This window comes from Nicotiana tomentosiformis, chromosome 2 (genome assembly GCF_000390325.3).
Source record: "Nicotiana tomentosiformis chromosome 2, ASM39032v3, whole genome shotgun sequence".
NCBI lineage: Eukaryota > Viridiplantae > Streptophyta > Magnoliopsida > Solanales > Solanaceae > Nicotiana > Nicotiana tomentosiformis.
The window spans coordinates 143,297,847-143,321,266 of NC_090813.1; the positions used below are offsets into that span (position 1 = coordinate 143,297,847).

Sequence of the window (23,420 nt, forward strand, 5' to 3'; positions counted from 1 at the left end):
TTTAGAAGCCAAAATTATATGAAATGCAAATAACATGCTGCTTTCAAGTGAAATAGCGGACGGTAGTTGATCAACAACTGCAGTACTGTCAGGTGAAAAACTCCTTTCAATTCAAGTGAGTTGTTGTTGCCTTGTTGACATTTTAGTCGAAATAATAAGTGAGTTGCTGATGAATGGTGTTGTTACTCATATTTTCTTTACTTGTTTTAACATTCATAAAGAAAATCATGAACATTTTATTGTCACATGAAAGCTTCAATCTTTCTAGACGTTGTGCAAACAGAAGTTAACCAAACATAATTTGAGAACCAAAAAGGCACTTGCAGAAATTACATTGGCTTATGCTGAAGCAAAGATTATATTTCTCACAAAGTATTAGCTCACCAAAATTTCAATCCACAAACAATCACCTCGTAACTAAGCTAGCCATCTGAAATGAAATGATCAAACTTGCCATGACATATAATTTTTCGTATAGCCAATGTAATAGCATGTGACATTACAAAGAATAAGATAGTAAATTAACATGTTAACCAGAAAACCTGGCAGTTTCAGCAAATATGGCAAAAAAATCCAGCATGTAAATCAACGCCTAGATTGGTGCAAGCGAGGCCTGTTACAGAACATGCGACCATTGGCCTTCACAACTGCAGCTATGGCCAAACTTATGCTTGCCCAAACCAGTGAAAATAATAGGTTCCAAACATCATTCCTAACTGCAGGTGGAATAAAACAAGAAGTGCGTGTAAGGTTTATGAGTATCAAGAACTGTAAAGATTGTCACAATGCTGTACTGGTCCAATTACATGCATACATTGGCAAAGATCCTTTACTACCAAGTATAGAACTATTGCCTCCACCAGACTTGCCTTTTTGTACATTCACAGAGAAAAGACAAAAGAGATCAAGAAAATGCAGCATTAAGGGAAAAAACACACTCCTTAGGCTGTTTCATTTTACCCTTTAACCCTAATTATGATGCATCTTTGAAGTCATGATAGATAACTGGCATGAATATAAAACATGATCAAGATATAACTAGCACATGGATCATCTTCTCTAAAAAGCTCATGGGGTCATATAAAACGCTTCATCCCCTCCCCCTCCCCCTCCCCTCTCCTCCCAAGAAAAGGTTAACAAAAACTAGACCAGAAGTAACTGAACTGGTTTGAACTTCAAAACGTAATGATCACACGGCAGAATCAGAGAAAATTTTCCATGTATGGCAACTCACCTCTCCCCAAAGACAAGGTAGCAAAAAATAGCCCAGTCAAAATCAGTCCCAAGGCCAGAGGAAATGACTGCATGTGTATAAGATTATATAGTTAGGTGAGATTATATGACTGACAACATCAAAGTCTGAAAAAAATATCAGCACACATTTGGATTCAATAATTGTTAGGAGGAGAAAATAAAAAAGAAGTATAACAAAACTGAAGATATATAAAGAACAAAGATAACATATTATTTGCCTGCTCAACAAGTTTGGTCACATTAAGACAAAGAAATGGCTCTCTAGTAGATATAAGATCTTAAAACATACTAGTATATCAGGACATTGCGCAGAAGAGGCCAATTGTCCTTTGGCCAATTAGGTGAACCAAATTAAGCTCAAAAAGAATGGAACGAGGCCAACCTAATTAGCAGTGCAGAACAGGGTTCATAACTTTTTTACAATTATAACTTCTGGATGATCAAATATTATTGTTACATAATTCATACAAGTTAGTAGTCAGATATATCAATTACGCCATGCTTTAAGGAAATCAATGTTCTTGTTTCTGCTTCATTATACGCGCATACAGTTCTGGCTGTGGGTACCATAATCACTTAATGATGCAGCTGGTAAAAAAAAACACATTTCTAACCTTTGAACTCCGATTGTGAGTCAAGAGTATTATCATATACAGATGTCTTAAAATACTGGTATATTCTAGCTGACAATTTTCATTTCAGCTGCATGTCTACTTTTTGTTTGAGATCATAAATGGCTTCCAGAGAAACTTTAAACAACTGCCTGTCCTCATAGTTGACAGAGCTCAGTGAAGACATAGCTTAACCAACTTTCTTTCCCAATTCTTGGGAATGATATAAGTGGAATATACTTGAGGTGAATACTATGTTGCTTGAATTCAGTGCGGGAACGTGACAGATGTGTGGAATATACTTGAGGTGAATACTATGTTGCTTGAATTCAGTGCGGGAACGTGACAGATGTGTGGATCTAGAACACAGATTCATCATCACCTAAATCTTAGGATTCGGGGATACATTCAGAGTGTGAGTAAGGATGTTAAGATGCAGTCAATAAAGGTATATTACGATTATACAAGTATATATTCAACAATTAGTTGAAGTTATTAAAGCTAGTATAATTAAATTCTTTGTAAACACTTAATATTATTGTATAATAGCAAAGTGCTCTAGTAACTTTATGTGGATATATATATATGACAAAACCAAAATCAAAAATCAAAAACCAACTACCCAATCAACTTAATACTTCTCTGCCATAGGTGTAGTCAAATCACCCAAGTTAGGTTGACTTAATCTAGTGTAGATCCTACACCCACACCCAAATCATGTTGATCGACACGAGTGTGGCAAGGATTTTGAAGGATCTGAGCAACATAGGGTGAATCCCCTGTTAAATAGTATTGCATTACGACCTAAACACCCAACTCTCTAGAACATACGGCTCTTTTGATCATTTTTCTCATGTACTTGCAGCAGCACTGAAGTAATGCACTTTGATTTCACATGTCCCATCCTGTGCTTTAGAAATTGCTTCAACACAAAATAATAAGGCCAAATACATACGTAGCCCCTTAAACTTGGCACCAATTTTCACTTAGACACCTCAACTAAAACTTGTTCCTATTGAACACTTCAACCCATCAAAAGTGGACCAATTGCATACAAATATGACAATCCGAAACCAACACTAGTGCGTGAATCTCACACTCTTTTGAAGTGTCAAACTACACTAATGAAAAAGTTACATGTCAGCAACAAAAAGGAGAGAAACAGAAAAAAAAAAAAATCTGACCAAAAAATAAGAAAGAGAAAGGAGATGCTCGCCGGGAAATGGTCACTGGCAGAAAGGAGCTATGTCTGCTACCTTTATTTGAATTGTTTTTTTTTTTTTCCTGTTTTGATTTTAATCAAAGATAAGGAAGAAAATGTCGTATTTTTAAAAGAGAAGGCATTGCCGAATCTGAAGGAGGGGGTGTTAGCATCAGCCGGAAGAAGAAGAAGGTGGTGGTTTATGGTGGTCGTCGGTCGAATCGGAAAAAGACTCTCCGTTATAGGGCTAGTACGCCGAGCAGCTTCGAATTCTGTTGTGCCGGTGCACAAAGCAAGCACACAAGGACTGCATAAGTATTTCACTATTTCTAAATGTTTAGTCTATCGTTTCTCACTTCTCTCCAACATTACTCAAGTAGGTATTTATGAATTTTATTAAAATCAACTGGGTTCTTGTTAACCAGGCAAATGTTCATTTATTTGAGGTAGAATTAAATGCCACTTTTGCTCGTAAAGTATAAAGAATGGCAGTTCAAACTAGTTTTTTATTTTCCTGTATTTTCACCTCTAATTCTTAACCTTTTCAATCCAAGAAGACTCACATGGTAGTACTTTTTCAGCTTATTTTCCTCCATTGTTTCCTTTTTTATTATTGAAATGCTTTTGAATGTTTTGGTCTTTTACTAGCAATAAGTTTGCTGCTTTCCTGTTGCTTCAGTAATGCTTACGTTTAACCTCCAGTTGCTTCAGTGAACTTCAATTGTTATATGCACCTTTACATATTTTTACATTTGTATCGGCTTGAAGTTACTTAAATGGTGTTGGGAAGGAGGAAGGAGAAGAAGGGTGATGGCAGCAGTGGGGAGAGAAAAGAATGAGTTTTTAAAAGGGAAATAAAAAGATGAAAACTAATTCACGCGCTCAAGGAAGGTAAGAAACACTTCTTTTGCCATCTCAGCATATGGTGTTCAATTGGTCCACTTTTGATGGGTTGAAGTGTTCAATAGGAACAAATTTTAGTTGAGGTGTCTAAGTGAAAATTGGTGCCAAGTTTAAGGGGCTGCGTATGTATTTGGCCAAATAATAAACAATCTCTTCAATGCATAAATGGTAGTTCACGCTCTCATCAACTTTGGTAGTGAAACATCCACATTAATAGCCCTAGTGCAGTTTTTGGCAAGTAACCCCAATTTAAGTTAGTATAGTTCATTCAAGATCTTAGCATGTACTTGCACCAGATTGAGCATAAGCGTGATGGATCAACCTTCACAAGAGAGATTCACTAATTAATGCCATATCCATGCTAACTCAGGATGCTATTCTACAGTTTTAGCTACTTGTTGTTATCCTAATTTTAAGATATGTCATGTATAACTTTCTTTGCTTTGTCCCTGAGCTCGACCTCAGGCACAAAGAGGATCGCAGTCAAGAACATGAAATATCAAATTCAGTCAAACTACTGTAACTTTGTAAAGTTACCAAAGAATGCAACAATTTGCTATTCCAACAACAGCTACTCAGTCAAATCTGATAAACAGGAGCAAAAGAAGTTGATATGGTAAGAATATCAATAAACTCACAGCTATAGCCTCGATGCCTCCTTTTTGCGATGTCGCAGTCATATCTCGGGAAACAGACATAATGTAATGTCCTTGCATTAGATCGATTGCATCCTTCAGAGAGCATAAGCAGGAAATAAAATGTCAGTGTTTAAATAGACATGAGAGAAGTATAAAATTGAACTCAAGTGAATGTGCACCCAATCAAACTAGTTACTGATACATATAACGGATTGTACATTCTTAATCCTATCATCTCCTTAGTGGTTAACAAGAAACTTATTCATCAAATATCAATAACCACAATGAAAACATGTGACTAGCGAGACACTAACCAATGCATAATCCCAACCGCTACATTCCAGATAAGCCCAGATACATGATTTCAATATCATTCAACAGATGATTGTTCAATTTTTCACATGAACACATAGTACAGGGTGGTACAAAAGGATGTACGCCTAGTAACATTAAGTAACCAATTGCAGGTATGAATTCATGTATGAAGCAGCAATACCTGTTTTGTACCATCAACAAAGTTGTTCAAGTAGTATCGCATTAGGGCATTCCATCCATCATTGACAATCCCCTGGACTGTTCTCTTACCATATCTGCATACCCATAGCCATGTTAAAGTGCAGTCATGACGATGATAGGTGACCAAAAACTTGGGTTCAGAATAATAGAGTTTCAAGATTATTGATGAAAGTACATGCACACAGAAGTGTTAAACCCCATGATAATGCTTTGAAATATTGAATAAAAGACACCTTCAGCTCTCCAGCATAAGAACTTATACACCTTTAAAGATGAATTAGCCTTCTTTAGATAATATTACTGAAATTTACAAAAACAACCTAATTGGGGGACAATACTGCTAAGGCCAACAACAACAACACCACCACCACCAACAACAACAACTACGCCTCAGTCCCAAACAAGTTGGCAAGTTTTATGTGGCGCTGTCAACCTATCGCAACCCTCCTCCTTTATCCATATGCATGAATTCGGGTTCAACTACATGCATTCCGAGAACAGCACATATGCAGAACTAAAATATGCCTATAATCTGAAAGTATAGCAGCACAAAAATTGGTGCCTGGTGGTTTCATCCCTCCTATAAATAGCATCTACACATTTCAGCAGAACAAGATATAAAAGAGAAAAGTTGTACCTGACAAAATCACCCTTTAGGGCTGGAGTACCAGAATACTGTAAGCTTATATCATCCCCATGGTTGGCCCACACTGCATTTAAACGATATGAAGTTAAAAAGGAGACAAAACAAGAACCTGTAAACGCCGAAATATAAAAAGGTGCTCCCCTGAAAACCATTGAAGTTCAAATTCTTCTGCTGTAAATGCCAATGAAGCAACATCTATTCTTCAGGAGAATATTTAAATACAGATTATCAAAAATTACTCACAGATTTTGAAGCTCTCATCAAGGTTGGGGTGTGTGCTAATAGCTTCTTCAGCATCAAAAACTCCAAGCCTTCTGAGTTGGAATTCCAACATTTTGCGAGCAAGCATGCTCTGCAAATGAATATCATTTAGTAGAAAATTCCCTTATAAGTGGGAGAAGAGAAGAAATGCAGATTTGAGTTAGCTTAATTAGTATGGGCTCCTCTTGCCTTGACTCAAGTGTCAACTCAAAAATATTGGTCCTCCCTCCACCACCACAAAAGTAAAAGACAAGAAATTGGTGGGCAGTAATTAACTTTCTAGTAGTTTAGGAACATATAACATTCATTAACCCTGGATCCAGCAAAGTGGAGTAACATAGCCCACGAACTTGCACAAAAGGTAACGTGCTTATGCTGCTAGCAAGAAGTTGATAGGTTAACATCATGAAGAAGTTAAGCAGGAATACAAAGTTGGGCCACAAAATTTACTGTGGATGTAGATCCTTATAGAGTTACGTTTGACTTGTTTGCTCGGAAATTGAAACATATACATAAGAGGCTGTTTTCAAACTGAGATCATTTTCAGACAGCTAGACAATACTTCCTTTACCAGTACAATCTTTAAGGATACAAGCTACTTTCCAAACTAGAACCAAGACTCATATCTGGAAATAAAACCACTTTAATTTACTCCAACATTTCAACAGAAACTTCTCGAAGTGCTTCTAAAGGAGCATAAATATGTGATAAAGTGTAAATAGGAAGAACATGTAAATAATTATGCAGTATCCTTACATAGCGACAATAACAACAACCAAAAACCCAGTGGAATCCCACAAGTGGGGTCTGGGGAGGGTAGTGTGTATGCAGACCTTACCTCTACCCTGGGAAGGTAGAGAGGCTGTTTCCGATAGACCCTCGGCTCAAAAAAGTTGAGAAGAAACAATAGAAACAATAAATATCAACAACAAAGGCCAAAAAGATAACAACATCAATCTAAGAGCCAGAAAAATAGATGGATATCCTTATATAGCGGCACAACTAAAACATGTTACATAGTAATGCAGATGGGACTCAATATTGTCCTCCCTGGACCAATAAATCTGAACTATTTCTACATGCATAGCTCTATACAAATCTAGTAATACTTCCATAGGTAGGAGATACCTGAGTGACATTTGTGCGGTCTAAGCAATCGATGCAGTTGGTCCTCACAACTCCAAGTTGCATCTCAACTTTTTCACCTTTTTCGTTCAGTAAAAAGTACCTAACATTGAAACAAGAAATCAATTTAAGAATGACATACTGGAAAAACAATAAAGTATGTAGATTGCTAACAACAACAAAGAATATCGATTGCTGAACGACTGGGATAGTCTCTCTACTCCTCCATGCATAATGAAACAACGAACAGTATAACATTTACTATTTGATGCAGAGCATCACAGTCTATTTAAAAGACAGTAATGCCATGATTTGTTACTTGGTCCAAGTATCAACATGCTCCCTCTTTTTTATTTTACCTTTTCAGGACTCTCTCTCTCTCTCTCTCTCTCTCTCTCATATGTGGTTTTTACTTTTCATTTTTCGCATCAATTTTTAAATCATAAAAAAAAAAAAAAAAAAAATTATGGCCTTGCTGCTAGTATTCTTGCCTTGCCTGCAATGCAGGTAGTCTTGGCATAGGCTTCCTGCATTATAGATTTATAAATATAAGATAAACATCCTTATTCACCTGCTTTCTGATTTCTGAGAGTGAACTAATTCTTTGATTAATTAAAAGGAAGTGCAATAACATCAAAATTGAAGTTGCACTTTTTGATTAGTTATTGAGAAAAAACCTGTCATTCATGTTCAAGTTGGAAAGAAGAGGTGCAAAGCAGGTAACTAGAAACCACCTCCCAAAAAAGAAAAAAGAAAAAAGAACATAAAGCCAACTAAAACTCAACTCTAAACTGACAATGCTCTACATACTTTAGACCGTCCTGCCTCACAACATGCAGGCCAGGATAGGTGCTGGCACATCCACCTCCACCACGATCTCTATCCAACTACAAGAGATTTGGGTGATTGAGACTAGAAGCATCGCTTATGTGATCCCAAAGTACATGTCACAGATTGGTGGCTGATAATGGGCCAGGAAACTAGATTCCATACATGAAAGGAAAGAGGATAACACTACACAATATATACATGAACTCTGAACTCAAAGGAGATCATACCTATTCTTTATGAAGAAATCCTCAATTTGCTCATAAAGGATCGAAAGACGCTCGAAATGAACATGCCCACATATATGGTGAAAATCAAAGTGCAAGTATCTGCAAAACTTGTTCCATATTAGACAGCAGCCCAGCAACTTAGTACATTGATTTGATCACCAAAAGAAAGATCCTACCTCACATCATCACCAACAACTTGCTGCATTGCATTGGCAAACTTTTCATTTAAGCGCCCTTCTCCTCCATGCTGATAAGAGTTTCAGAGAAGAAATGATCATTCAATAAAGTTGTGTTACACATAACCATGGACATATTCATAGTTGTGTCTTTCCATATGCAAATGAAACAACCTTCTATGTATCAGAGAACATCTTTTAAAGCAGCATTTTCCTTTAAAAGAACTGTCAGATTGACTAGTCTGGCAAAAGTAGAATACTATTCAAAAGTTATACCTTATTGACGAGATCAACTGATAGAACATTTCCATATTTCTTTCTGAGGTCCAGAAAGTGTCTCTCAACTACTCTAGGCTGTGGATATGTCACAACACACAAGCGATTATCAGTGAAGTGTACAAACAATGTGAAGAGAATGAAGACACTGAAAAGCTGAAATGCTACTTAACTGCTTCTTCAAGTTTCACGATCTCAAACTTAGGCTTATATGTCAAATCAACAACCTGATCCCACAATAGTGGGATTGACCCTCTGACCTACAAAAGGAAAACTAATAAGTTATACAAAACAACGTGATATCTAAAAAAAAAAGGCAATACAAACATGTGCATGCGATGAAGCAAACCAGTATATCATGTCAGCAGGAATGCAAGTACACATTTAAGATTGAAATTTTCCCAACTTCTCATTTTACTAAAAGCCAAAAACTTCTTGTTTTCTTTTTTGTAGATGATAAAGTCTAACTTCAACCATCACATATTTGTGATTTTAAAACTCGTAAGGAACCTCTAATACTTTGTGGTCTAGTAATATAACTTCTGGAATCAGTCAAATCAGATATGAATGCCAAGATTGAGAAATTCATCCAGGCTTAAATAGAAAGACTAATTTGGTGGATTTCCTAGTGGAGATGCAGTTCCAAAGGATGGCTAAGCCAGAAATTGTCAAGCAAATAGAACAATATAGACGTACAGCAGACCGAGTTTCTACGGCCATTTCTACAACTTCTATTGTTTATATGCTACTTATCACCGATTCATTGCAGAGATTCACTAATTTTGCTCTTATCAGAGGGTAAACTATAAACCTGCAGACTGCAGGAAGGAACGAACAGAAGTTCTAAGTTATCTGACATTTTAATGAAGTTTTATTGCCATTGGCAAATCCAAACAGTATTGTCGATCTCAAAGGCCCCATATTGAGACTTGAACCTTCTTTGATCACTAAGCTCGTAAACAAATTTTGATGTGTTTCACATACAATCTTGATACACACCAAGCATGACTTATAGACAGAATGATCTTTTACACCAAAATGTTTTTGGTAACTGGTTAAGTACCTAAATATTCTAGAGGTAACTTGTCCAACAACCCTAATCGGGCGAAGCTTCTTTTTAAACACCCCCCCCCCCCAAAAAAAACCCAACACGAAAAAGAAAAAAAAGAAAGGGATAAACAGAAAGCTCAAGTAGATATACTTCTCCATGCAACTCTTGGTCACACAGTGCACGGAGGAACAAAGGTACTATAATTAGTAGTTTATCTGATTATCCTAAGTGAACTGCAGTATTTCCTCTCAAGAGAATATAAAGTCATGCCATATTTAAATGTATTTTAAGTTTTTACCAGAAAAGAGAAAAGGTATCACCCACGAATCATCTAAATAAGCAAGCAAAGTAATTCATAAGAAACAAGATAGGATGTCGAAAGAATCACGCTCAAATTTTTGAACAAGTCTACCTGAACAAATGATGCAGTACACCCATTCAGCTGTATAATTTGCTCGCTTTCCACAAAATTTGCAACAAATCCATCAGAATCAGCACCTCTTCTCCACATCCGAGTGCCTATATTAATTAGTTAACATAAGCGAGAGCAAAGGTTATTGTTTTTTAGTTTTCTAAAAGCTCTTTGTCCTTGATCAGAAAATCTAGCAACTATTTCAAGGATAACTGAAAAACATGAGAAAAGTAAGGCTACTTTCTTCAATAGTGACCAATCTAATAAGCTAGAATCAATTATGAGAGAGAAACTAAATCCAAAGCCATGTATACAATACGGCCACCAAGGTGTCAAAAAAGTCAATGATATTTGATAGACTTAAAAAACATCGATCCAGGATTTACTTTGACCGACATGTATATGAAGTGGGTGTGAGTAATGACATAACAAGAAAGTCATAATTCTCACAAACGATAATGGATGAAAGTAAGCAAAGTCCAAATCATAGTAGACATAATGCAGTAAGAATCATATGTAGAATTTCGTGCATACGCCAATGACAGGAAATGAAGACTCGAATAACAAGGAAACAAAGTGCATTATGAACTTTCAGAGGATTACACAGTTAAATCACCATTGATATCATACACTAGTTAATGAGGGTTGATGGTCATATAGAAAACGAACATCTACAATTTCATTCCTTAACTTTCATTTATCATTTTTGTCAAACTGCACTGTTAAGAAGGAAAGAACAAGAAGAAAGCTTAGAATACCAGTTCTTCTATTACACCTCCTTGCAATCAGCGTAACATCAACAATGTCTTTCCCAATTGCAGCTTGAAAGTTGTGAAAACCTTATGAAAAGTTAAGGTAAAACCTCAAAAGATAACAAACAACGCTACCCATAAACAGGAATAGAAGTAGCCATGCTAGTTTAAAAAATCTATGTACAACTGAATTGCAAGGATACTGCCTTGGACAACTGGAAGCAGGAAGGGGTCAAGCTGAAAAAATGACATGGAAAAACAGATGAGTTACAAATCTAGAGGTCGATCCAACAAAAAGAATGCAACTTACAAAATATATTTACCTTATGATCTATAAGCACTTCCATCATATAGTTGTTCCAAAGAAAGCGAGGGTCTGCCTGTGCAAAAACAAATGAAAAGTGAACGTTATCAAATCAATATTCAAGATCGCAATTGTTTGTCAACCAACTACAGGTAGATATATCATTAAAAAGACTAACAAGCTACCGCATATAAGTCATTGACTACACTAAGGACATACTTCTATGTGGCATCTAAAAAGACTTACTTGTCTCCACAGAGGCAGCAACTTGGATTCATCCCCCAAATCATGCAACCGCTGAGCACTGCAGCAGGAACCATAAGTTTCTTATTATTGACGGTTGCACCCTATGGTCTTAAAATCAGATGAAATGTAACAGCGATAAGAGTGTGCCATAAATTCCAGTGTAATTCAAATTAAGATCAAGTATACTTCAGGTGTTAAAAAGTATTAAGATCATAGAATTCACCTCCAAAAATGCTAACCTAAAATAAGATCTATTACAAAGGGAGATAGATGAAATATAGCTTGCCTAATTTGTTGTTTAAGGTAGAAATGTAAACACTATACAGGGGTTCAATGTAATGAGATCAGCATAGAGAGGTTAAAAATAAGAACTTTCAAAGATAACAGAAATATTTAAAAAGAAAAACGATACAGGAAAAAAAATCCTTCAAACTTTTTAACAGTTGGATACCCAAGTGACTCAAATGGTCAAAATGACCGTATCAGTTCAAATAACAAAAAGAACACTATAGCCCAAGAGGTATGCTCATCTTAGTCTCAACATAAATCGTTCTGTTTCCACCTATTCTCTATACGTCAAAAGACAACCAATTCAAACATCAAACATCTAAAGCTCAAAAGTTCATGGTCCATGCTTTAAAGTCAATTCTTATAAGTAATCTTTCAACCAGAATGTTACCAGTTCTTGGAAAATAATCAGATACATGGTTTTCAATAGGCACAAGGAGCTACTGCTAAAAAAATTCCAAGCACGAAGAAAAGAAATAAAGACAACAGAGCTAAGTTAAGCATTTGTAAATGTTGAAAAGATAATTCACCTCAAAGTTATATTGACATCATAAGAAAAGTACAGACCAGGAGTCCTCTCTGCTACATTTAGCAGTGCAGAAAACTCAGCTTCCATTTTTTTCTGCCAAAAGCCGAAGATACATCATTGCAACAGAAACAAAACCAACTAGATATGTCTCAAAAAGAAACAAGGATAAGAAAGTAGATAGGAGAAATTACTTGTTCAGCAGGAGTGTTCTTGAGAGAATGATCACAAGGGAAAACCTTCATTGACGAGACTTTAAAGATAGGGTGTCCCAAGTAAGATCCAACACTCTCGCGTTCTGTTATGACCAATAAATATGACCCTGAACCCAATAAAAAAAAACTTATGATCATTCTTTTCTGGAAGTCTGATGTTTTCCCTGCAACTTCTTTTTACCATATTTTGTCTATCTATTCTTCTCAGGGTATAAATATAATAACTTAAAAAAGAGGAGGGTTTGATGACATGATAAAACTTTTTAGTCACTTTTAATTTAAGGCTTGATTTTTTCTTTCCATATCAACTAAACCATAAGCATATCTATACAAGACCAAGAGTTTGGTGTAATGATTCTAAACAAAATACTTTGCAGAAAGATCGGTGAAGAGAATGATCAAGAAAAGGGATACTTTCACATACTAATTAGTAATTACTGATCATAATATTCTTCTATTAAAACATAGATATGTTAAGGGGAAAAAAGGATTCCTAAATGCACTCAACTGCTATTACAGTTATGCGCTATGTAACTATAAGAAAAAAGCTCAAACTTTTACGGACTTGCCTGCCAAAAGCTTTAGTATCCCAATAACTCCAAAAATTGTCCGAATTTTGGGAACACGAAGTGAACTGCAATTTGGTATCTCATCTAATGAAGAGAAATATACCAGGTAAAACACATAGTTAGCTTATTAAAAAAAATCAGCAGAGCATTTGAAAAGAGCAAAAGAAGCAAGTCACCTATTAGTTTCATTGACCCATCCACCCGACTAATTTCCAAACATGACCCCGAGGATCCATCAGTAGGCTCAACAACATACTGATCTGGAAATTCCCAGAGTCGCATCCTCTTATACAGTTTCTGTGAAGAATCTCCCTTCTCCATCATTATTGGAATTCAATCACTATAAAAGCAGAAAAACACAAAATCAACAGATTAAATCATCCTATTATATCAGTTTTAAGTGTCAAAAGAAGAAATAGACCAGCATAAGAAATCTAGGAGGATGACAACAAATTGCAATTAGGACAAGTAACCTCTGCTATGCTTGCAATATATGCATGTGACTAGTTTATGTTTCCTATTTACTACGGAGACAGAGAATCAAATTATCACTATATAGTGCACAAGTACTGTCTCCATTAAGTAACTCACAGAAGAAACTAATGCTGATGGAAACTTGCAAAAGTGGTGTCCGTAAGTTACAGTAGCTAATACTTCCGAACTATTTTCTTTCTTACACTAGGTGAAGTAATTGCCTTGAGCCATTTCAGCTGCTTTTTTTCTCATGCCACAACTTACTAATGCTGTCACCCTAAAGTTTCTTCATTTCTATATCAAACTTTGATGTATTTAACTGCACTATAAAAAGGTGTTTTCACCAACATATTTGTGCTTTAATCTCCATACTATGGGCTACAAAATTATCCAATAGCACGTGATTACTTCTTTATCGTCTACCTTTCATAGACCAGAACTATGTCAGAAAAGTTCTATAAAAAAAATATCCAAGCAAAACTCTAATGGTCCCTTCCTACAAAATATGTCAAGTTCCTGATGTCCCAACTTTTTTTCTTTTCTTTTTTTGGATAACGGTGGCGTCGGGCCAGCTTGCCTGCACATTGACTATTTTACCAGATACCTACTCCCTCCCACCAGCACAGTAACTGGGTAACTTTGCAACCAGTTTCATACACGCGATCGACATCTTCCAATTATAATATCTCAAGAATAATCTCACAATGAATTGAGATTCCCCTTACCAGTTCTGCCATCAAGATTTTACATTTTTGGCATAACTTCATGAAATTTGAAGAATTCAAAAAGCTATGAACTTTATGGTCCATCAACATTAGAAACACAATAAACAAGATCTATAATGAAACCTCACAAACAATAAATAAATAAAATATGCAAAAAAATTGAATACCTGATTGGAGAATCTGCCAAAAACAACAACAATAAAAAGGGGTGGAGAAGTGTTGAATCAATTGGTCAAGAGGGGGGGGTAAGGCTCAGCCCAACCCAAAATCAAGGAGGAGCAAGAATGGCAGCAACAGAAAACAGAAAAAGTAATAAGTAGTAGTAATACAATAAATTAGAGAGGAGGAGAAAGAAAGGTTCTTTTGGTTACACTATTCTTTGGGCGCAGAAACTCAAAACTGAATGATATAACGTTTGATTCGCTTACAATTAACGGAATACCGAACTGTTTCCTTGGATCTCGCTTCCAACAGAAGAGCAGAGCAAGCCACTTTCTTGTACTCTGTCTTTGTTTTTTGTGTATATATTATATTAATGGAACTAATGGAAAATAATTACTCACTAGTTTAGTATCGAAGACTTACGTGGAGTAATTTTTAGAGTTAATATTCTATTTTATTAGAAGTGTTGTTAGAGGAGTTGCGATCAATTTGATATATTAAAAAAATGAGAAAATGTCCAAATTTGCTCACGTACTTTCGAATATTATCTACATCTAACTTCCGTTATATTATTCGGTCAAATTTACTCCTATAATTATATTATCCGGCCAAATTTGTCTCTATCATCAGTAAATTTTTAAATAGTGGAGCAAGAGAAAAAACGAGTGGTTTAAATAAAAGTAAATTGAGAGAATTTAGATTACCTAACAGATCAAATGGTAATTTTTAAAAGTTTACGATAGGGATAAATTTGGTTGGATAGTATAACGGTAGGATAAATTCGGTTGGATAGTATAACGATACGATAAATTTGGTTGAGTAGTATAACGAAAATTAATTGTAGATAATATTCGAAAGTAGAAAATATATTTGGCCCTTTTCCCTAAAAATATTATACTATTCGCACAAAACATAAACTCCTTTCGATGATGAAAAATTGTACTTGTAAATTTGACATGATAAGAAAATGTATACACTGTTTAAACTCATTACTTATTTATTCCAAAGTGTTACTATAATAGACCTTAGGCGCCTAATAGTGCCGGAGGAATATAATTGCAAAATCTCATGTCCATATGTTCGAAAATGTTCTTTCGCCCTGTCAACCGGCGCTGGTTTGGTGGAGTACCATAATGATCACCCCACGACCCACGTTATTCTCTCTTCTTCTTTTTTCTAAAAGAAAAACTCAAAGCTCTTTCAAGTTTAAACCATAACTATTTTTAGGAAAAAATTTGTTGTAACATTTATCATTTAATCAAGGCTAATAAAATGTTTTATCATCTCAACACACTACTTAATCATATAAATTATATGTTGTTTGATGTAAATATCGCATAGGAACAGGGTGGATGAAATGAAGGCTCGCTTCTAGTGTTTTGCGTGAAAAACATGTGCCACCGGGTCTAAAAGATAAATTCTACAGAATGGTGGTTAGACCGACTATGTTATATAGGCGGAGTGTTGGCCAGTCAAGAACTCTCATGTCTAAAAGTTAAAAGTAGCAGAAATGAGGATGTTGATGTGGATGTGTGGGCATACCAAGAGAGATAAAATTAAAGATAAAGATATTTGGGACAATGGGAGTGGCCTCCGTAATAGACAAGTTGCGAGAAGCGAGGCTAAGATAGTACGGACATGTTAAGAGAAGATGCGTTGATTCTCCACTAAGGAGGTGTGAGAGGTTGACCATGTGTAGTATGAGGAGATGTAGAGGTAGGCCTAAGAAGTATTGGGGAGAGGTGATTAGGCAGAACATGTCATTGCTTCAGCTGTCAAAGGATATGACCCTTGATAGCAGAATATGGATATCGAGAATTAAGATGGAAGACTAGTAGATAGTCGAACGTGTTTTTGTACGTATCAATAGTATTAGTATATTCTCATATTTTTTTATTCCTATATTTTTATCTCTACTTTTTGTTTCTTTCGTCTTTGGTTATCTTGCCATTTTACGTTGACGTTGTTACTGCTTACGTCATTATTTTCTTTTGTATCTTTTCTCGAACTGAGAGTCTATTGAAAACAGTCTCTCTACCCTCATATGGCAGAGGTAAGGTCTGAGTGTATGGGACAAAAATTATCTTTGATATGATTAAACCATATCAGCATTAAGAAGGCCTCCATGAACTGCCGCGTGTCACCAGTACGACTTCGATAAAGGCCTGCCCAGGTCGAAGTGGTCTCTTAAAGAGTGAAGGGCGGGGTCGATGAGTCATTGAGTCATTATGGGTCAAGGTCGAGGCCGAGCATTCGTCTTAGATAGACTAATAACAGCTACTTTTAGGATAAGATATTAAAGAGCAGTATTTTAAAAGGCGTTTTCAGGGTGAGCCCTAGGGCAAGGCGCACCAAAAACGCCCTGGGGCGATGGTGTGGGGCGAAAGTCTCAAGAGGCATAGCAATTCGAAGCGTACGCCCGGGCATTCAGGGCATACGACCGGGCGTTCGAGCCGCGTTTATTTAGTGAGGCGTAACCCCCATAGATTTTTTTAAATTAAAATAAAATTTGTTGAATAAGTCTTTCATATAATACCCAAATTCTCAAAATTTAGCTTGGTAATTACTCAAAAGTTTTAAAAAAGAACTGAAATGAATTAAATTTAAAAGTCAAAACCTTTTTTTATTGATTTAAGCCCCAATTCATGGTCTTTTCCAATTCTTTATCTTGTCCGCTAGTCTGCTAATATCTTCCAAAAGTAATGAATATTCAATTATTTTTTTTACAAATATAAAGAGAACTCCATTCTCCTTCATAGCAGCAAGTTCAAAGTTCAAATTGCAGGTTAGTCATCCTTTTTGTTCCTCCATGTAAAAAACTTTATTCTTTTCGACTCAAGTTACTTGAGCTTCTAAGTAGCGTATAATAGATTGTTTTGACAAGTTTTTTGTAGGGATGAAGCGCGTGCGCGCACACACACACACACGCACATATATATATTCCATATATTTATAGTTTTCTTCATTTTTTATGCAATTTAATATTTACTGTAATTATATTATTTTATAAAATATTAAAAATTAAATACATATGGGGCTTACGCCCCGTGCCTCGGGGCTTAGCCTTGTTGAGGCATATGTAAAATGTCTCATCTTACGCCCATGCCTTTTAAAACACTGTTAAAGAGAATATTCTAATGGATATTATCTGTACCTGTACTGTTAGTATTTTTAGGTATATGTTCCTTATAAATAGAAAGAGACATAATTATAAAGGACATAAGATATTCAAAGAAAATACATTGACATTCTCTATGGAATCTGGCTTTATTGCACAAATACAAAATATACCTTTTTCTTGAGATTCTCGTTTAGCTTTTCCCCATGATCCAAGGACGATCCGAATATTCAAAGGCTCATCAATCGTTTATCATTATCAGAAAGAATATCTTCAAATCTCCCCCTTTTTGGATTACTCACACGCTCTTATTTACGTAAATGTCATTCATTGCTATTTAATATTGTTTAATACTATCGCCTACCTTTTTAGATTATTAAACATTGTCATTGCTATTGTCATTTATTACTAGCTAAAGTAATATACGTATCATCTTGCTACAAAGCTAGTTAAAATATCTTTTGGACATTAATGTTGGTTAATATTGACTCTATTATATTAAATCTAATTATTTAAACCTAGATCTAAACTTTGGGTCAAACAGTTTGGTGCCGTCTGTGGGAACTTCTTAGCAAATCTTTTAGTTTCCATTAGATCTACAACTCATGTGCTTTTGCTAACCCAACAAACCACAAAGTTTTTCTCCCTCTCTGCACGTATAGAAGTATACATGGCAGGTAACCAAGGAGACAAAACTAAGGTGACGGGCGACATCCCCGGCAACCTCATGAATGCTATCAACGAGAGCTATGAAGCGTTGGGCAATGATGTGACACCCACTGCCTCCCCCAGGCGCGAGAGGTCGCCTTCCCCCATTGTAGCACGATGAAACCAAATGGAAAAGGGGCCTCTACGTCCACAGGAGAACAGATGCCACATTCCATGAAAAAGCTCCTCGAAGCGTGGTTGGCCGATACCTTAGTAAGCGTTCTCAACAAACAAGCTCCATGCACGATCACAGAAACTGCGAGAACCCACACGGTACAGCGAGGAGACGAACAACGCGATCAACCAGATCCTTCAACGCCAGGTATTACTCACAATGTTACTGACAGCTCAGGTGACAGCGTCCTCGCCGCTGTTTTAAAGAGCATGGAAGAAATGGAGAATGAGAACAAAATGCTCAGAGACCAAATGAAAGAATACCAAGAACGAGTCGACAAAATACTAGGCGCCCCTAAGCTACTGCCGAAGAGGGACGCTGGCAGGTTCGTAAAGCAGCTGTATAGTGAAGAAACAGCCCCACATGCCATACCGAAGACCTTCAAAATGCCATCATATCTCAGGATATACGATGGAACAACCGACTCATGTGACTTATTATGTCACTGCCATGAAGGGGAACAACCTCACCAAGAAACATGTGCCCTCTATTTTGCTAAAGAAATTCGAAAAAACCCTAACTGGAGGGGCATTAACATGGTATTTGCAGCTACCAGCTCGCTCCATAGAAAACTTCGAAGAAATGGTCGATAAGTTTGTGACAGCGCATGCCGGGGCCAAGAAATCTGAAACAACAGTAAACAACATCTTCGCCATCAAGCAATCCCAGGAGAGGGACTAAGGGACTTCCTCGCCCGATTTAATAGGGTAAGGATGACCTTACCAAACGTATCCGAAGGGATGGCAGTCGTAGGCTTTCAGAACGGGTTGAGCAGAGAGGGTTCAAGGGTGACCAAAAAGGCACTGAGTCGATTGATGAAGTACCCTCCAACCACTTGGGACGAAATTCATAATGCCTATTACGCCGAAGTCCGGAAGATAATGACGATCTTAACGGACCAACTCGATGGCTCATCTCGGTACAATCCGAATCCAGTAAAGAACAAAGAGATAATATGAGGAGGGACCACGCGATCTCACAGCCAAACAGAGAAAGAAATCAGCCTTACGTCAGAGCCCCCGTCCCTCCTCCGTTTCGCTATGATGATGGTTCATCTAGGCCGAGAACAAGGACTCACATGAACGAGAGAGGTATGCCCCTTATTATATGCGCACAACTTTTGTGTTTCACCTATAGAAATAGTCTACGCCCTGGAGAAACTCGAAAAAAAGGTGAAGTGGCCGCCGAAGATGAGGTCCAACCCAAGTACCAGAAAATATGACGCCCTCTGCGAATTCCACCAGGAACGCGGGCACAAAACAAAAGATTGCATCGCCTTAAGGCAAGAGGTAGTGAACATGTTGCAGCAAGGGAACCTCAAAGAACTACTGAGCGACAAGGGAAGGAACACCTTCGCTAGGGGTCGAGAACGTTAAGGTCCGCCGAGGCCGCCCTCACCGGCCCGCACCATCAATATGATTATTGGCAGCAACGATGATGCCTCCATCAACAACATCAAATTCACTACCACTCATAAGCTCAAGAGATCGATCACCCCCTAATGGTATGACGGACTCGAAGAAAGTATCATCTTCGACGAGTCAGATGCCGACGATTTGACTTTCTCTCACAACGATGCTTTTGTCATTACTTTACGAATTTCATATACTGATGTTAAACGTATCATGGTTGATGATGGGAGAGGAGCATGCATTATCCATCCCCAAGTCCTCACCCAGATGATACTCGAGGATAAGATAGTGCCACGCTGCATCATACTAACCGATTTTAACAATGCAGTTGAACGGACTACGGGAGAAATCACACTTCCCGTCCTCGCCGGCGACATAACTCTGGAGACAACGTTCCACATCATGGACTAGAGCACTACATACAATGCCATAGTAGGATGACCATTGATATATCCCATGAGAGCCGCCCCCTCCAACCTATACCAAGTGATCAAGTTCCCAACACCTTGGGGAATATTCAGCATACGAGGAGAACAGTGCACGTCCCGGGAATGCTACCGCATCGCCATGTATGGCTCGACAACCTAACAAAAGAAAGATAAGGAAAAAGAAGCATAGCAATCAACTTGGTCGAGGTCGACACAATAAGAGACCAGGGACATCATTATGGATCCTGAAACGGTCGAAGACTCAACTATAGAGGACCTCGACCCCGTTCAACTAGATCCCAGTGATCCCAGCAAAAAGGCCTACATCGGCTGCAAACTCCGAGAACCAGGTAAATTTATCCAATTTTTAACAACTAACATAGATTTGTTTGCCTTCATCCATGCAGATATGTCGGGTATCCCCAAGGAGATCGCCACACATTAATTGAACGTCGATCCATTCTATCCCCCTATAAGTCAGGTCAGGCAAAAGTTCAACCCCGCCATCAATGATGCCGTCCACGAGGAGGTAGAGAAACTGTTAGAAAATGGCTCAATCAGGGAGTCGAAATACCCCGAGTGGATAGACAACGTGGTGTTGGTCAAAAATAAAAATGAAAAATAGAGGATGTGTGTAGACTTCACATATTTAAATAAAGCATGCCCAAAAGATTCATTCCCGTTGTCACATATTGACCAACTCATCGATGCAACGGCTGGACACGAACTGCTGAGTTTTCTGGATGTATATTTGGGCTATAACCAGATACTCATGGAAGAAGAGGACTAGGAGAAAACCACGTTTATCACCCGCAGAGGAACATATTGTTACAGGGTATTGCCATTCGGGTTGAAAAATGCAGGAGCCACCTATCAGAGATTGGTCACAAGTATGTTCAAAGATCAACTCGGCAAGACCATGGAGGTATATATCGATGACATGCTGGTCAAATTCATAAGGGAAGAAGGCCATATCGACTACTTAAGGGAAGCTTTCGACATACTAAGACGGTACGTGATGAAACTAAACACTGAGAAATGCGCATTTGGCATAGCTTCGAGAAAGTTTTTGAGTTTCTTAGTGTGACAACGAGGGATCAAAGTCAACCCAGACCAAATCAAGGCTATCGACGGGATACCTGAACAACTGACTACTAAGAAGCAGGTCCAAAGGTTGACTGGTCGAATCGTCTCCCTATCGATATTTATCTTGTGGTCGTCCGATAGATGTCAAAGATTTTTTGGCGTACTCAAAAAGGATAACGGCCTCGAGTGGATGCTTAATTGCGTACAAGCCCTGCGAGAACTAAAGGCGTATCTATCATCATTGTCTCTGCTATCGAAGCCTGAAGTAGGGGAACACCTTCTCATCTACCTCGCCGTCTCCAAAGTAGCAGTAAGTGCGGTCCTGGCTCAATAAAATAAATGCACACAATCCCCTATTTATTACATTAGCAAGACACTCGTCGATGCCGATACGAGGTACCCACACCTCGAGAAATTAACCATGGCACTGGTCGTAGCTTTACGAAAGCTTAGACCCTATTTTTAATGCCACCCTACCTCGTTCGTTACCACTTTCCCTTTAAGAAGAATTTTACTTAAACCCGAGCTGTCGGGGAGGCTAGACAAATGGGCCATTGAGCTAAGTGAATGCGACATCACATACCAGCCTCGAACAACAATAAAGTTGCAAGTGCTCGCAGACTTTAGCGCAAAAGTAATGCCCGAGATCGAGAAAGAAGCCGTCTGAGCTTCTCTGCAAACGCAAGACCTCTGGGTCTTGTACACCGACGGTGTATCCAATCATTTCGGATTCGGACTGATACTTGTACTTGAGGTCCCTACCGTCAAAGTAATTCACTAGTTCATAAGATTCCCAGATATGACTAACAACGAGGCCAAGTATGAGGTCGTAATCGCAGGGCTGAGGCTAGAACTAAAATATGGCAGGAAGAGGTTGAAACTCCGCTGTGATTCTCAGCTCGTGGTCAACCAAGTTGTAGGGATTTTACAAATCAAAGAACAAAGGTTGCAAAAATATCAAGCCGAGATCTGTAAGTTGCTGCCTAATTTTAACGAATGCCAGCTCGACCAGATCCCGCGAGCCCAGAATACCGAAGCAGATGGCCTTGCCAAACTGGCCGCAGCCACCAAAAGCATCATGACTGGGGATAAAAATGTAGTCCACCTCATCAACTCGTCACTAGACCAAATCGAGGTAAAATTTATAAGCTTAACTTGGGACTGGCGCAATTGTATTATTAACTACTTGCAGGATGGCACTCATCTAGGCGACAAAAAGGAAGCTAGAAAGCTAAAAATGCAAGTGCCAACTATAGCCTCCTTCGTAACGGTCTATACAATAGAACGTATGGTGGCCCTCTAGCGAAGTGTTTAGGTCTGAATCAAACACACCGCGTCCTCGAGGATGTACATGAAGGGCACTACATAGCTCATTCCGGTGATCGAGCACTCGTCAGGTGCCTTATATGAGCCGGGTACTACTAGCCCACCATGAAAAAAAACACCTCAGAATTGGTGAAGAAGTGCGAGCAATGTCAAAAATACGCCTCATTAATTCACCAAGCAAGCGAACACTTTTATTCAGTCACCTCTCCATAGCCATTTATCAAATGGGGAATGAACATCGTAGGCCCACTCCCACCGGGGCCAGGTAATGTACGATTTCTTTTAGTTTTAACTGACTATTTCTCTAAGTGGGTAGAAGCAGGAGCGTTCGCCCAAGTACACGAACAAGAAGTAATCACCTTCATATGGAAAAACATCATCTGTCGATTCGGCCTACCCAAAGAAATAAGTTGCGACAACGGACCCCAATTCGTGGGAAAGAAAACCACCAAATTTTTCAAGAAACGGCACATCAAGAGGATACTTTCAACTCCCTATCACCCAGCAGGAAACAGGCAGAAAGAATCCTCCAATAAATCCATATTAAATATAATGAAGAAGAAACTTGAAGAAGCCAAGGGACTATGGCTAGAATACTCCCAGAAGTCTTATGGGCACATTGGACCACACCCAAGACTAGCATAGGAGAAACACCATATTCACTGGTCTAAGGAACTGGAGCAGTTATACCAGTCGAGGTCGGGGAACCTAGCCTAAGGTACTCCCAAGAAAGCGGCACCGGCAATGACGAGACTAGAAGTCAAGAGCTCGACGAGGT

General features: G+C 38.0%; 1 protein-coding gene across 3 annotated transcripts; it reads right to left on the minus strand.

The window, feature by feature from the left end:
* Positions 1 to 441: 441 nt before the first annotated feature.
* On the minus strand, positions 442 to 14,760 carry LOC104097112 (phosphoinositide phosphatase SAC6-like). Of its 3 annotated transcripts, none has more exons than XM_009603634.4 (21): positions 14,656 to 14,760; positions 13,205 to 13,368; positions 13,029 to 13,112; positions 12,439 to 12,566; positions 12,249 to 12,340; positions 11,431 to 11,488; positions 11,204 to 11,260; positions 11,084 to 11,117; positions 10,887 to 10,967; positions 10,129 to 10,235; positions 8,839 to 8,925; positions 8,666 to 8,743; positions 8,390 to 8,460; positions 8,214 to 8,312; positions 7,159 to 7,258; positions 6,013 to 6,121; positions 5,761 to 5,833; positions 5,104 to 5,197; positions 4,608 to 4,700; positions 1,235 to 1,301; positions 442 to 716 (listed from the first exon to the last, which is right to left on the minus strand). In XM_009603634.4, exons 2-21 carry the CDS (start codon positions 13,350 to 13,352, stop codon positions 586 to 588), a joined length of 1,791 nt encoding a protein of 596 aa, XP_009601929.1. In that variant the 5' UTR covers positions 13,353 to 13,368; positions 14,656 to 14,760; the 3' UTR covers positions 442 to 585. The 3 variants fall into 3 exon arrangements, with proteins under 3 accessions (XP_009601929.1, XP_009601928.1, XP_070052309.1); XM_009603633.4 differs by having other exon boundaries at positions 14,395 to 14,722; XM_070196208.1 differs by lacking the exon at positions 14,656 to 14,760 and adding an exon at positions 14,228 to 14,353.
* Between the last annotated feature and the right edge of the window lie 8,660 nt (positions 14,761 to 23,420).

What these genes read in the sequence shown, in the direction of transcription:
- LOC104097112 (XM_009603634.4), bottom strand. Translation starts at nt 13,352, where the DNA reads ATGATGGAGAAGGGAGATTCTTCACAGAAACTGTATAAGAGGATGCGA. An exon ending in TGCTGCCTCTGTGGAGACAA is followed by an intron (nt 11,261 to 11,430) that starts GTAAGTCTTTTT and finishes GTTTTTGCACAG; the next exon opens with GCAGACCCTCGCTTTCTTTG. An exon ending in GAGGCATCGAGGCTATAGCT is followed by an intron (nt 1,302 to 4,607) that starts GTGAGTTTATTG and finishes ATACACATGCAG; the next exon opens with TCATTTCCTCTGGCCTTGGG.